The following is a 17,215-nucleotide window of genomic DNA, read 5'->3' as shown; positions in this document are numbered from 1 at the left end:
AAAAACGTGTAGTTTAAATTATTAACTTATCTTTATTACTTATTTATCTTTACTATAATTATATGTTTATTAATCAATATAATCATGTTTATGAACGATGATCGCAATAGTGTGGTGATGCCTTTATTTTTAATTTCAAAAATCTCATATTTGTATTTAAGTCTAAGGTTATAAAAATAGTATTGTAAATTGATTAGGAATAGATTTTGGATTAGTACCTAATAAACTAATTTTAAAAAGACATTTAATTTTTTTTAAATGTATATTTTGATATTTATTGTGCATATTTGCATGTATTTTTTAGTGTTTTTAAGGTCATAAACATCCTAACCCTAATTATTACCATAAACATATTATTTTTTCCTTCTTTCTTAATTTACATCCAAAGAATTTTAAGTACAAAAATTGATTTCTAACATAACAAATCGGCTTTTTTGAATTTTAAACTGTTTTATGTAAATTTTTTTTTTGTTGAATTTTATATTAACCTAACGAGGTACTTATATTTATTTTTTAATTGTTGTGCATTTCATCTCTTAATTTTTCATCTTGGACATTATATATTATATATTATCTGTACATAATGCAATATTGAAACAGATATAAAAAAGCAGTTGTTATTGCCTATTTCACTCATAGAAAACTGTCAATAGTCATACATCTTTCAAATTTGCATGCAGATATGTAATATATTATATACATAAATATTGATGTTTCGTGTTATGAATACAAATTGTTTATTAAGAAATTTTCAGTTTAAATTTCTTGCATATTTTTAGTCTTACGCGTCTTGCAAAATATTTCCTTATGCCTTATCGTAGTATAAATTAAGGTTGAATTAACTTAGTAGAAAAGTGCAATTTTTGAAAAAAAAAAAAAAACGATTCACTATAATAACAATAACTTTTTACCTGCAATATTATACTGAATATTGTTCATTTAATAAAATATTCTCCAATATAAACTGGATTATGATTAAAAAACGGTCGTAGTTAAATCTTAGCTGTGATAAAGTGCAGTATATTCTTCGAATGATATTATTTCCTTTTCTTTTTTTATAATTTATGTATAGGATTATACTTTTATTATTAAATCATTATTATAAAAAAAACAAATTTTATTTTTTATTTTTACTTTTTTGAATGACAAAATACATTTTTAATTTCATATTTCAAAGCAGAATATTTTCCTGAGAACTTTTGTGTATACAAAATGAATGTTGAACAAATATTTATTAATTGTCTACTACTTAACTATAGTTATTGGCTTTAACATCCCTAATTAACAAGATTACAATTCCTATAATTTCCTTACCATAACACCTCTTACTTTCTTCCGTTAACTGTATTTACATTAAAATTTACCAATTATGTATATAAAATGATCTCTGTTAATTTGTTAATTACTCTTCCTTCTTGTAAACAACTTTTATACCGTACCAAATAATTGTCAAAAATCAAAGTAAACACAACGTTTAAATAAATAATAATAATAATAATAAAACAGTAAGTATTTAAAGTTTAAATGAGTTGAGTGATGTGGAATAGAACTACAGAAGTAAGGCGTATATAGATAGACATCTCACAAAATGATTGCTATAACTCAGTTCGTCTTAACTTAAATATTTATAGTACTTAACTAATTAATAATACTCATTCGAAATTCGATTTTTATATATATAACTCACGGCTAAAATGTATATTGGAAAATTGGTAAATAAAAATATCTGTCATTCAAAATACTTAAAAATTATAAAGGTAAAGACGAAAAAAAATATAATTTGATTTCAAAAGTTTTTTCTTAATAGTTTCAAATTATGTAAATAATATTTTAATCATTTCAAAGTAATAAATTAACTACTAAAAGAATCACCCAAAATAAATCTAAGTTAAGCAATCACATCTCCCAACTTCTGTCTCATAATATAGTATATCTTATAATAACTACCTTCCTTGCAAACTGACACTAGTGTATTTTAATAAAAAAATAGTAAATGATTTTTATAAATAAAAAATATGCAATTTAAATATGATTTTTTTTTTCATTTGAATGGAGAGTGCAGACCTGGTTGTATACAAACAATTAAAAGATATATTTAACTCAATTTTCAATTTAACGAATAAGAAGTGATGATTTTAATTACCAACTTTTTATGTAAAATAATAATATAGCCTATATAAGTAGGTATAATATAATACAAATGCAATTAACTGATCGATTCGATTGCCACGATTTTATGTATGTTTGCGAAACAAATTATTTATGATCAAAATACCTTCATGAAATATTTTGGCTTAATGACAATGCTTTGTTATTGCGTGCCATCAGAAAACATAGACATTATTAATATATCGTTTATTACTCAAACTTCACGAGCTTGTAACAGCTATATCTACAGTATACAATTACATTGTATAAGCACAAAAATATTATCAATGCTTGGTAAAATATTTATCCGTAACCTAAAGAAATGCGATGAGCTAAATAAAAACTACATTTTGTATTTCTGTAATATTTATTATAAATTACAGTTTGAAGATCACTGTTGTATTTATAGTATGCTATATGATATTATAGTATACGTATAATACATCTATACACAAAAATATATGTCAAAATTATTTCCAGTCTACAAGTATCATAAAAAACTATTTAAAAAGCTTTATCATTGTTTTACATAGTTTTTGTGGGTTTATCGACTTGACTCATGTGTGACTAATTATTCCGCATAAACGTCAAATAATTAAATTAGAACGACTTCGTTCATCGAAACTGTTCTTACCTCTATACATATATGTGCTATGCATCACAATACTTGTATTATTGTAATACTCTATTCTATTGTAATATACTTATACACCATGGTAGACAGCTCTAATGTTTTTTTTTTTTTGGTCTTACGTCATTATATTAATTATTCATGGGTTATAAGTAATAGCTAAAAAACCACTGTTATTATAATTATTTAGTTTTAATGAAGTTATTATTCATATCACTTTCAATGTTAATATTTTCTCATTAAAAATGTTTTTTAAAAAACCCATACGTTGACGCACTATCATCGGATTTACTGTCTGGTATCCATTATCTTTGAAATAGTTAATATTAGTAGTTGTTGTAAACGACGAGTATTAAATCTTATGGCATAGGTACATGATATTTTAACATAAATTGCATGTATATATTTAGTTTTTTTGATTTAATTTTAATATTAATCGAATATAATTGCTAATATTTTATACAATATAATAAAAAATACTTTAATATATTAATAAATAAATTTGCCTTTTTTTAGTTGTTGTAATATATATTACAGTTAAATTACTTTATAAAAAGAGTTATTTACTAAAAATTTACTAAAATATTTTCTTTCCTATTATACATTTATATGAAGAATGTGACTACTTAATTTTTATTAAATTTCTTAATTATTTTTTTTTTTAATATTATTATAAGCCCATATAGGTAAATATTAAGTTATATCATCAAAATGATCATTGAACATTTTTACAATTGATAGATATATAAAGCCTTTAATTTTGTTCTATTTTCAACGATATAATCAGTAGACAGAACTGCCTATTATTTGATACCAAATGTTGTATAAATATTTACTGATTATAAAACAAAAGTACTTTGACGTTTTCATTTTGGAATTTGTTTTAAATCAAATAAAATTTTATTTTTATTTAGTATTGAAGAAAAGTTACGATTTTTTTCTGATTGTATTATGTGTATTATTACAGGACGTCAGACTTTGTTTAGATGGCTTCCGAAAAATTGACTGCCCGATATGATCCGTACCAGGAAATGGAAAACTATTTAGAAAAAGTAGCTGTAAGTTTGATTTTATGAAACCTTTTTTTAATTTGTGTTAAATTTATTTATTTTTAAAATCTAGTACATTTACATATTAATTATTTTTTTATTAAGTATAAAAAAATTTATAATTTAAGACATGTGTAGTGATTATACTTACTTGATGAGTAGTGAGTTTGATAAATTCGATTATAATTATTCTCCGTGTTACATAAGTTATTCTATATCACTAGATGCTAATGTCACATTTTCTGCCATGTGCTTCTCGATATTTGTATTGTTTTTTATGTACTGGAATAATTATTGGACTTCCACCGTAATTTCCACTACTACGAAAACTACAAATATTGTAAGGATCGTGGGGGGAGGGTATTTAATATATGTGTGCGTGTTATTTGTTCGTTTAACGACAAACTGTAACAATTAAGAATAAAAGATTATTATATTGTGGTCATATTTTTTATATATCATTATGTTTCGACGTATAATATTTTGTTTTTTTTTTTTGTTCTTAAGTTCAATTTTAATGTTTTTAAACACCTAATAACAAACTATACAGAGTGCCATTGTACGTGGATTTTTGGAATATCTAAACCTTTCCTTTTCAAAAATAACCATGAAGTACATACATATTATTTAATATCACTTATTTAATATGTGTAATGAGTGTAGTGACATACAAGATATAGAAGATTAGAATAACCATGAATATGTAAAAATTATAAATATATTAAAATAAGATATAGCCTACATTTAATAAAATATTCATGTGTATTGTGTATAGTACTATAACAAATTTATAGGTGTGACTAATATAATAATGTAGGATTTAATGTATTTAGTATAATATTTTCAAGTGGGGTTTTGATGTTGATATTAAACTTATAAATAATATAAATATCTACTATAGTTTGAATTGAATGTCAATGAAAGACGATATTTCTGTATTGGATTTACAATTAGATATGTGATTATTTACATCATTATTTTTTTGGTTTACACTTTATACATTTTAAAATGCATACATTTCTATGCAGAACGTCTATAAATTACATACAAATTAAAATTTTATAATTATTATTTATTATAATTTAATATTAATATAATTAATAATTCTAGAAAAAATAGAAAAATATATCTCTTAAAAATGTACTTCAATAAACATTTGTTTAAAAACATATGGACCAATTTTAATCGATAGATGATATAGTAATTTATTATTTCTTTTAAATACGACCATTCTTGCGTTTAATCGTTTACTAAATTATTTTTAATTTAAAAATTAAAGTTTCTCTAAAAATAGTCATTATTCAAATATTTAGTTTGAACAATTAAATGAATATTGTTATATATTTTTTTTATTCAACTCGAATTTCCTTATAATAAAAAAAAAATAAAAATATTGCAATTAAATATAAATTCATGTGAGTGTGGTAGCCAACTATGTATACACAAGGCGTATCACATAAATAGTATTATTTGAAAATACATAGTATCTACTATTAATACAAATATATTTATAAATTATAAATTTCAATATAATTTAACATTAATGACTTAATAATTTAAAACGTAATATATTTTTATAAATTCATCATTATTACATAAGTAAAATTGATATTGTCTAAATAAATAATAAATTACTGTATAGTAGAAAAATATTTATAAAACTTTTTGACGAGTAACACAATACTTGGGTCGTTAATAGATTAGTGTACCTAATGAATAATTTAAATATTTTGTTTATCAAAAAAATCTTCATATATTCTATGTTAGTATGTTTTATCATCTTTTTTATACGAGTTTTTTTTTTAACATTATTAATATATAAGACGTGTAAAACCATCGCCGTATGTCGATGTGAATCGTTTTAAAATAATAAAATAATGTATTCTTAATTTTTACAATGTATTTGTGAGATATCTTGTTAATTCAAACTCCGAGTTCAACTTTTTTTCGTTATTTACTCGAGCATATTTTATTAAAATCTTCATGTGAAAAATAATATACAGGTAAACAAAAAAAAATATTCCATTCTGTCTCGAACAGATTAATGTTTTTACTTAATATATGCTGTAAAAAAACATCCGATCCCATTAGCCATTAGTTTAAACATATTGACATGTGGTTTAGTCGCATGATGTTAGTAAGAATAATTTATAAACCATCATTAAAATGTATTTACTATTTGTTAATAATATATTATTATGTTATTATTAGTACTCCAAACATAATAGAATAAACCATGAAATACAATTTAAAGAATTGTTCTATTTTAAATTTGAATAACCGTATAGTTAAGCTGTCACATCGTTAAGTATAGATAATTTCAATATATTTTCTTAGCACTAATGAATCTCAGCTTATGCGTTTATTTTTTGTTATTTTATTTGCTTAGTGAAAATATTTATTTTGGAATAAGAATTTGTCAAAGATTTTAAGTGGTTTAACCGTTTTAATATTGGACTAAAAATGTTTTTTGAAAAAAAACGTAATTTGCTTAAAATGAAATCGTAAGATAAGTAAATACCTACTTATACTTAAATTCATGTTCATAACATTTAGACGTAGTTACAAACCGGTCACCAGAGCTGTCGTAGATTTGGTATATAAACAATTTTTAGTTCTCAGTTGCACTTAACCTATTTTGTATATAAAAGGTCCTAAACAAAACATAATTTTCAAATGTATTTCAATGAATATTTTATAAAAATATCACATTTTGCTTTCAATCATTGCAAGTATTAATAAGATTGAAAAAATGTATTGATTTATTTTACAGTTTATAATAAAATACTATTATATAATATTTACTACAGATTGATGGGTTTGCGGTAAATTTCTATTCGTTTATTTTGTATGTATATTGTATTATAAAGTTATCTTTATTATTTAGGTAATTGTGGTACTTATACAAACCTTTTATAAATCTTATTATGACCAATATGTTCGATCGATCAGTAGATTTAATATTTTAATCGTTATCAGTACTGAGAGTTTTTATAAATTGTACGTATATTTAAAATTATTCGGCATATTACTTTACTTCTGAATTTTAAATAAGTTTGTAATTAAATGTTAAAATTAAATAAAAAATTTTTTTTTTAAAAAAAAAAAAAAAATTGATTTAAATATATTTTATTTTTACCTACTAAAATTTTAAAAAACATACGTATTTAAATCTGTATAAAGTTTACTGAAAATAATAATTATATTAGCCTTTAAATAGTGGACTTTTATAAAATTTCTCTTAAATTTGATCTTAAAATGTAAAAAATTTAAGAATTTTTAAACAATAACTATACAGAATTTAAAAAAAAAGTTTACCAAGGTAATAAATAAAAATTTAAGTAATACGTTTTCAGATTTCTTATCACATTACCATCTTTGTCGAACTAAAAGTATATGTTTTTAGTGAAAATATTATTCGTCGACTATAAATTTATGACATGTGCGTGCATGATCAGTAGGAAAGGTGATTTCTTTTACACTATATTTCAGACAAATTAATGATCACACATTCTGAAATGCATGAAATACACGTAACCATTTAGAAAATTGCCTATATTTAATTTCTTAAAAACGGATGATATCAAATTTTCTTAATGTTTTCGTACAAAACTATAAAATAAATTTTATCACCCACAAACTAAGATGTCGATTTTGGTGTATAATAAAGAAAATATATTATCTACTTCAGCTCAATTACCAATTGGTGAGGTACTCTTGTCAGTTTTCATATATATATTGATTCCATATTTATGACATATTATAATATATACGTATATATACGTTTTGGATGCGTATCCAAAACAATAATATAATCATTAAATCATTAAAATAATACACCTATTGATTACTATTTGATTGATATGATTGATTTAAGTGCGTTATTATATGGTTATGAATTATGCATGCACTCGAAGTCCTTGAAAATATTCTTATACTAAGTATTTTAATGATATAATTGAAAAAATAGTTAAAAACACGTAATAAAAATAAATATCATATTGTCAGATTTTTGTCCAAAAGTTTATAGTTATACATTGAATCATGATGAATTTGTATAGCTATAATAATTACATATAAATTCGTCATATTGCGTTGACTATTATAACTGATTCTTCAAAATTTCACAATGTTTGTTATAGTTTAACAATTTTTAAAATTTTTCTAAAAATTATTGGATGACATAAATAATAGTTAATACTTATATAAGTTTTGACATTGCATAATATTTTTATAACATTTGATAAAAATGTTATTATGAATCACTTGTTTGTATACTTTTAATGTTATTTCTTTATAGTTTATTCTTATAATAAGTTGTAATTTACTTAAAATGGTACACTTTATATTCATGCTATGAAAAATCTATAATTATTATAAATAGTTAATATTTTTGAATTCTAGGTTTAAATTGAAAATAAATGGTTTCACAATTTAAAATAAACTAAATGAAATTCGTTTGGTAATTAATTTTAATAGAAATTGAAAACGTGTAGGTATTTAATAAAATGATGTTGTTGCTAATTATTTAGCAACAATTTATCCGTATAATAAAATACAGATAGTTAAATAGTTGTCAATAGGTATTTATTAAAAAAAATTTATTTTAACTTTACAAGTGTAGTTATCTTTAAATTTTAAATCGGTTAAATCTCAATTTTTAGTTCAATTGAAAAACATATTATTCGCTTTGATTGGGCGTGCTTGCGTTTTGTAAATTTTTTTTTAAATTTAATTAATAAATATATTTTTTTCATCAAATTTATTGTTTTGAATGTATTTTGATAAATTGAAAGTTGAATATTACTATATTATAAATGCACAATCATAATATTATCTTGAGTTGTACCCCAGCGTTTTATTTAATTTCATAATGATAATAGGTACCTAGTAGGTTTCTATATTTCATATACTGTAGTTTATACTTATATGATTTTAAAATTATTTACATAGCAAATCGAATACTCAATGTTCATAAGGAAAGTTTCATTTAAATTTTTGTCAAACATTTTTTTTACTGTTAATCGAGATAATTTTTAAGTAAATTTATTTTTAAAAACCATTGTAATATCATTTATATATTTTAAAACGTGCATATTGTATACCTCGTATTACGATTTTAAACTAACCCATCGAAATTTGTATTCCGATGATGGCATAATGTTATTATAATTATGGTGTTGGATACGTTATTTTCTAGTGTCTGTGTCTATTAGCACGATGGTGATCGAACTATGGTAGGTAGCCGAAATTGAGTGCTCGTGGGCACACCGCGATGGACGGTAAATTTAAAAAAAAAGAACAAACAACTGGTAAATATGTCAATCGCACAACCGCCGCCATATGACGTTTGGCACAGACAAGGCCGGACTTATGCCCACTATAATACTTATATGTTGTTGGTACCTAGTACCTACTTCTACTGAACGCACGTAGGCCTTACTGTGTAACTGACATATATATATATGTTATACGCACACCAACTCTTACCGATATGGTCATACGACTTCCCACTGCGAAACAATAATAATATAATATATAAGACCGTGGCAGCAGTTACCAAACATGCACGACAATCGTATCACAATAATATATGTACCTATGTTCATTATATTTGTTTATATTGTTTTTAACGATTCAACGTTTATTAGAAGATACCTACATTATATGTATCTTTATAATTACAAATTTAATTTCCTCAATTATTTGACTGTAGCTGCAGTCGTTAACGTTGTAGCCTCTCGTTTCGGTTCGCGAACAGTGTCGGCGAACTGAAACAGGCCAGGAGTGACTGGTTTTGGGAACTCCTGAACGCGTTGTCTCTGATTAAAATAATAATAGTAATAATAATATGTCATATACAACTTGGGATCATATTTTAGGCGACACTCATGATTTAACCGGCATACTAGCGTGTCTCATATGTTGGCATTGTGAGTCTGTTGGTTATTTTTTGGAAAAATACAATATTTCATCTAATGTGTTATATATATAACTTCAACGTTTCGTACTATAGGAAGAGCTTGATGAAGTCTTCAACCAATTGTCCAAGAAATCAGCAGAGTCGCCTGGCAAGCTTGAGACGAACTGGCCGCCAAACAGCAGCTGCAATGACGCAAATAAAGACAATCGTTACAGCACAGAAAATGGCGACTACTTAACGAACAACTTAGGTGGTCGATTCGATGACGTTATACTAGAATTGCAATTACCAGAACGGATTGTTTGCCAGGCATGTGCTGAAGGAATAGGTCAGTGTGCTTTTGAATAAATAATCATTTTGTTATGTTATATAGTTCTTAAAAATAACTATCTAATTTACGAGTACACGATCAGACTTGAACTAATCACTGACCAGATGGTTATATAGTGATTACTCCAAATGCGGATTCGTATTTATTTGGCTACGTCAATTGAAAATCGCACAATATTATTTTTTATTTTTTTATTATATTTATTACTCAGTTAAAAAGTCTTTACAAATATATATTATTATTATATAAATAAAATTTCAAATTTACAAAATAATTCTGACGATATTTAGGTAGGTATATAATATAGATTCTTTTCTATTATTTTTTTTTTCAATCTTTAGATTGGTTAAATAACTTCGATGGCTCTCTACTTGTTCCTATCAATTACAGCTACTTTTAGTTTCCTATATTTTCTAAGATCTGTTTCATAAATTATGTTCTTGATCTACAATATTATATAATATAATATAAGATATCTTATTATCATCATTTATTATTTTTGAATATTATTGATTTTATGTTTTTATTGAAACAAGTATTAGGTATTCATAAAAGCGTAAAGTTAATATTGTATTTATATATTTTTATATTCCAGAAGAAAAGGTATATTTCGGTGATAACTGTAGCAGTGGTATTTTTCCTAATAACATGCGTTACCGTCTGTCATCAACTAAACGAAAACGATGTCATTCTCGATCTTTGGATCAAAGTAGTTTACAATTACCAGACTGTTATGAAGATAAGTCAGCTTTGCTGCTTAAAGTCAAGGTACTCAACACTACGCCACCAACACCTGTTCGTCGGTCGTCTCTTAACCGTTTTCAAACAATCATCGCACATCAACAAAAACAGGTAATATGCACTGTTATGGCTTAAATAGTTATTATGTAAATATATAGTACTTAACTATAATGTCCGGTACTCTTGTTTTATGTATTGTATACCTCATGAATATAATTTTTATATTTATACAATTTAAGGCTGAATACATAATTTTACATAATTTTGATAATACTGTAATACAACGTATTGTTTGATGTCTCTACAGCTTGAACGACAAGACAGCGATGGAGGTCCACACCTAGAAGTGGCCACGCAAACGTCACCAACTTGTAGTAGGTCTTCGAGCTTTACGTGGTTATCTGATCGTTCAGACACTGGTAACTGTTCTTCGACCGAGGAGGCTGTGACACCATGTAGTTCAACCGATGATTCGGTGACCGACCATCATATTAGTTGTGGATCTTCGACCGAATCGTCCGTCACTCCTCCTGGACGATCTGATGAACCCGAATCCGGTATAGGAACTGCATCGCCTCCACACCACCGATATTCAAAATGTAAATATCAAAAAGTTTTAATATTTTCGTTTTATTTTTTTTTTTTTTTTTTTTTTTATTAAGAAAAATATATTTACAATCTATTTTACAATAATCAGTAAGTATGATGACAAGTTTATATAACATTAAGAAAAAAAAAATATTCGAATAGGAAGACCCTCAGTAGTGTCACCTGACAAGAGATTACATTAAGTTATTGTTTAGTTAGGTCTTAACATTATAATTTTATGCTTTGAGCAAGTCACGGGGCCACAGCCTTTTTAGTCTTTTGGGGGCGTGTGTTGCAGAGGATGATTTTTTGATTAAAGGATTATAATGAGTGTGTAGCTTAGAAAAGAATTTGGTATATTGGGTTTTGGCCAATTCGTTAAGAGTGGGTAGTTTTAAATCTTTGTGGAGATTTTTATTTGTTACGTACCAGGGGGAGGAGGTGATTAGGCATAAGCATATTGATTGAAAAGCTTGTAGTGTTCTAGTGTTTGAAGGCTTTGAAGACCCCCATAACTGAATGCCATAGAGCCAGACCGGACGGATTATCGCTTTATATATTGTCACCTTGTTTGTTAGGGATAATTTGGATTTTAAAAGAGGTCTGAGGAGGTGCAGCCTGGAGTTGACTTGTTTACGCTTTAGTTTCAGGTGAGGGCCCCACGTAAGACGTTTGTCAAATGTGAGCCCTAAGTACTTAACTTAATTTACTGTTGGAAGGACTTTGTTATTGAGCGTAACTGGAGGGCATGTAATATTTTCGTTTTAGTTAACGTTAATACGTATCTATATATACTTTTTTACTAATCAATAATACTATTTTGTTGAAAAAAATGTGATCAATCGTATTAATATTATATTAAAAAAATTATGTCATTTAATAAAACCTATGTGCTAAAAATTAAATCATAGTCAAATATCGTTTTCTATTTGATAGATTTTTTTGATATAATATCATATTTTCTTCGGTAGTAAAAAGTACTATATCGTGATAATATTCGTTTCATCAGACTTATGTATATTTCACATTAATTTGTTTTACTGCTTGATGAATATTTATGTCATAGGTATGTATATTTATTACTCTAACGATTTTTATACTTGGATAAATACTATAAATAACACAAACCTAGTAGGTCAGCTGTGTTTTTCTGTGGTTGGCAATGTTACTATTTATAATTTTTCTGCCGTAGATTTTGTTATTCCAGATAAAATTTGTGAATATTCAATACAATTACTTTTAAAAATTATTTCGATATCAAAATTTAGTTTTATTTTTATTTCGTAGACTATAGAACTGTTTGTATTGCTAAATATGGGGGATTTCAGCTATAAATTCCAAAAATCAGTTTTTTTTTTTATGAGTTAAAAATCTTAGTGTTTATATTACTTATAACAGTTTTTAACTGATTCATATTATTAATATGATACTTGGTTCTTTTTTTTCTTCTTCCTCCTCAACTTTTCAGCCCATTAAAGGCTAGTTAAAAAACCTCTCTACTTCTTTTTATCACATACATTATCAAAAATCAAGTCCTCGTTTATATTTTTGATGTCTTAAGCCACAATATCCACCCATTTGAGTTCTTGGTTTTCCCTATGAACGTTTTTTGTTTTTATTGTTAACTAGAGCTTCTTTTAATACTTGTCCGTCCGATCTCCGTATATTACCTAACCATTCTAGACGTTATTGCTTTTTATATATAATATAATACTTGATACTTGGTTATATAATGTAATATATTGCAGATTTTAATGCTTGACTATATTTATATAAAACACAATATTATTATGCTACGCAAATTAGATAAATTTAAAGTGGTAAGAAAAACATTCTAATAAAGATTAACACGCTATGCTAATCACGTTTATAAAATATTTAGTACTTATTATTATTTTCTATCTAAAATAATATTGTTATTAGACATAGCGGTACGGAACTTGAATAGCAATTATATCAGTTGTTCATAATTTGTTTAAAATACACATCCTATCACAAATATTTTACTATAATGTATCTATTATACGTATAATTGATAGTAACCATTAGTAAATGGTGTCTACATAAAGAATTTCAGACGATCTTAAGATATCAATACATTCATAATCTACGATTATTTATCGACTTCTTTAATATGTTAAATGGTTGTGTCAAGAATGTAAAATCTGTGAATGATGCATTATATAAATAATACAGAATGTTTAATATTAACGAGTATTTTTTATTTGTCTCGTACAGCGGGAAATCAGAAATGCCGAAGGAAAGAGACGTGGGAGAGGCTGCAGAGACGACACGCCGACCGTCGTGTGACTATTAAACACACGGAACCACCAGTGTGGTCGACTCCCGCAGTAGAAATAAGCGACCAATTTTACAGACCAGCGACGCGACCGAATCGATTACCTTTGACCAGTGAATCTGAATTTCCGGTAAAAAATGTTTCTTACGAGTTGCCTAGTCCGACAGCTGTTTCACTGGATGGTGGTGGTGGAGAAGTTAACTCAGAACTAGGGGGCGCTTGTAAAAGTTCGTCTGCTCCACATCTCATTAAATCCACTCAGACGCTGCCCTGTAGAACTAAATATACCGGCGAATCGAAGGTATTTTCGGAGGTTGTTCACACATACTAGGGCGTTGGTTAAGAAGTTTCGTTTTTTTTACATAATTTGTTCAAAATTATAAATTTTAAACGATTTGATAATAACTTAAAATTACTCTTAATATAGAGTGAATACGTCTTAATGAGTTCTGTATAAAATATAAAAATTAACTTGGTGCCAAAGTCGATTTGATATTTACATTTTAAACAGATAATTGTAGTTTTTTATTAGAAAAATACATTATATAAAAAATAGGAAAGAGATTTTCTGTGAAATGCTATAAACGAATTCTTACAACGATTTAAGCTAAAATGTACTGTAAAAATTTAAAACCGATAGTTAGTTGTTATAATAAAACGTACATAACAAAAAAAAAAAAAAAAAAAAACAATTGCTTACCAAATAATAATATTAACATTTGTTTTTCTCTAAGTATTATGGAGTTTATAAGATATTAATTTGTATAATTGGTGGCCGATCATAACTTAAACATAAATTTAATATTTGTCAAAACTCAAGACTGTTACAAATTTTTACTTGTCATTGAAATCATAAATCTTATAATGTAGTTATAAATATGGCAAAATAATGAAGTAATTGGGTACAAATAGCATTTTCTACTCATGAGCTAAAATAACCACTAATTGATGACTTTCATAACTAACGCCTGTGACATTAAAATAGTAAAAAAAATATGAAAAAATTCACTCCGTATAAATTTTTAACACGAATTTTAATATGTTTTCTTGTTATTTAGAAATGGAAACATCCCAAATGTCATTCGGAACAATACTTAGAAGGTAAGCTTTTTGTTATTGGTTTTATTTACTCGTTATTTTATAAACTACGATACAAATGATACAGTAATAAACTACAGCTGTTTATGTGTTACGCCTAGGCGACGCTAAATCAAAATTTCTTGGTGACTATATAAACACCTCGATACGTTTATTATCATGATTTGTAGACAACTAGAGCTTATATGTTGTAATGTGACGCTAAACGATTAGCAACATAATTTTTATGAGTAAATACTTGCCTATAATATTAACCACCACAGTAGTCATTATATAAGAGGACACAATAATGATTTTGTTATTGCATTATAGCTGTCCAGGTATGTACATTTTATCAATTTCTTGTATGGTTTAAAACCGGTAAAATTTGATTTCAACGCGCGATAATATTAAAAGTATAACACATACACAAATATTATATCATGCTAGTATTTAGGTTTATATACAATGAATTATCTTTTTATGGCCTATACGATAAATTTCATGGAACTTATAGTATACATGTCTACATATTTAGATACTTTAATGAAAAAATACATTTTTTTCTTGTATTTATTTGTTACTTATTTAATGTAATTTTTTTAATGCTGTCAATAGTAAAGTATTGAAAATGATGACTTTTTGAAGTACAAACAAATTTTTAATATTTGATGATTATTTGTTACTTATAATACGTATAAGTAAATTTAATAATAAATAATATATTTTATAGAGATTATCAGAAATTTGAAAAATTGATAATACTAGTAGCTACTAAATATAAAAGCGATAACTGATAGGCATAACTAATAAAACCAATAATCAATACTGTTCACATAATTTACCGTTTATTTTTCAATAAAAATAAGATAATCTTATCAGAAATTTTAATTAATAAATAATAAATAACATACATTATTTAGAATGTACTACATGTCCAATAAGAAATTTAAATGAAATGCTTATTGTTGAAAATTAATATAACAACAATCAAATAAGTACTATTTTTCTAAAAGAAAAATAAACTGATAATAACATAACAAACATTGGATAAAAAAAAAAAAAAGTAACAACATAATCAAATATGTAGATATAGATATTTTACGTAACACGTTTTTAAATTCAAAAAAGGTTGGACAAATAGTTAAATAGTTGTACACGCTTGTGCCTTCATATTTTCCAATAATATCAAATTAAATAGGTATTGGGTATTCAAAAAAAAAAATCGAAATTCTAATATATAATTATTATTAATATCATATTTAAATTTACATCATATCATTTATTTATGTAAACATTATTTCAAGTTAATTTTTGTTATAAATACATATTCATATAAAAATATTTAGACGTATTAAAAAGGTGTTAATACAAAAATGTTTTGAAGAGGAAACAATATCCATCCTATTTATGAATACGAAATGAGTTATAATTATATTCGAGTAAAAAGCAAGTGTTTTGAGATGAATAAACATGGATTTTATAAATTATATAGGTTCGGACGTAGAGAACGTTTAAAATGTATACAATAATAAACTTTACGAATTTGTTAAATTGTTGTAACTACGTAATCTTTACTATAATGGTCAACGTATGGAAATGGATATAATATTATATATTACCAACGTATAGATTATTGTGCAGTAATTATAAATATTTTATAACAATTAAGTACTATATAGTCCTACACTTCCAGTTCACCGCAGTAATATAGTTTTAAACAAAAAATTATATACATAAATAGTGGTGTCGGTAAATAAAAAACAATCGATGTACCTATAACTGTACAAAAATATTTCATTATACGTTTATGAATTTGTTTGAATAAGAGATTCTAAATGTCTGTATTTACTCAACTGATGATTAAACGAACAAAGTATATATGCGCAAACGACTATACTTATAGTACTATATACACAGATGATAATGGTATTCAGTAGCGTTTGGCATTATCATCTGTGCGCTGTATATTTTTTAGCGTTAATTGTCGCTATTGCGGGACAGGTGCAATTTTTTTTATAAGTTTATTATAAATATCGCATATAATAATTTTTTTAAATTGTCACATTAACTGTTAGAGATGTACAATAATACCTATATGGTTCCAATTCGATGATCTATTTATTAAATTTCGACAACAAAATTAAAAATTAGTCTTGACCGTGTAGCGGTGAGTAATTTTATTTCCGTAAGATTCGGCGTGAACGCATTTTGAACCGTTGCTGCGGTGGCGACGGTGGGCGTTACGGCTGCGCGTGCAGCGATAGGAGTCGCAACGCGCTTGCTAGGGATAATAATGTAGAAACGTTTGAGCGACAACCGTCCGCGGACCACCTGCAACGGCACGACGTGCCGGACGCGATCGAGCACCGAATGTTATGGCCGGCGCCGGCGATAAGTTCGGTTTTAAGTTTTTCCGTAGTGTAAG

The 17,215-nt window shown here is 25.9% G+C and overlaps 1 protein-coding gene across 3 annotated transcripts in view; it reads left to right on the top strand.

Annotated features, from left to right (window-relative positions):
- The window catches only part of LOC112596437 (rho GTPase-activating protein 7), a 102,900-nt gene that overhangs the window by 26,017 nt on the left and 59,668 nt on the right, over positions 1–17,215 (top strand). The window contains exons 3-8 of one of the 3 annotated variants that reach the window (XM_025342312.1): positions 3,747–3,837; positions 9,845–10,079; positions 10,681–10,934; positions 11,131–11,422; positions 13,650–14,011; positions 14,769–14,811. In XM_025342312.1, the coding sequence (XP_025198097.1) occupies positions 3,766–3,837; positions 9,845–10,079; positions 10,681–10,934; positions 11,131–11,422; positions 13,650–14,011; positions 14,769–14,811 (1,258 nt within the window). In that variant the 5' untranslated portion in view covers positions 3,747–3,765. Of the gene's footprint in view, positions 1–3,746; positions 3,838–9,844; positions 10,080–10,677; positions 10,935–11,130; positions 11,423–13,649; positions 14,012–14,768; positions 14,812–17,215 lie in introns of those variants that run through there. The other 2 variants (XM_025342149.1, XM_025342227.1) reach the window with 2 other exon arrangements.

The sequence above is a fragment of the Melanaphis sacchari genome, unplaced genomic scaffold (assembly GCF_002803265.2).
Source record: "Melanaphis sacchari strain LSU unplaced genomic scaffold, SCAv2.0 Contig0_pilon_pilon, whole genome shotgun sequence".
In the NCBI taxonomy this organism is placed as follows: domain Eukaryota; kingdom Metazoa; phylum Arthropoda; class Insecta; order Hemiptera; family Aphididae; genus Melanaphis; species Melanaphis sacchari.
Note: the sequence above shows the minus strand (reverse complement) of the source record. Positions and strands in the feature narration are given on the sequence as shown.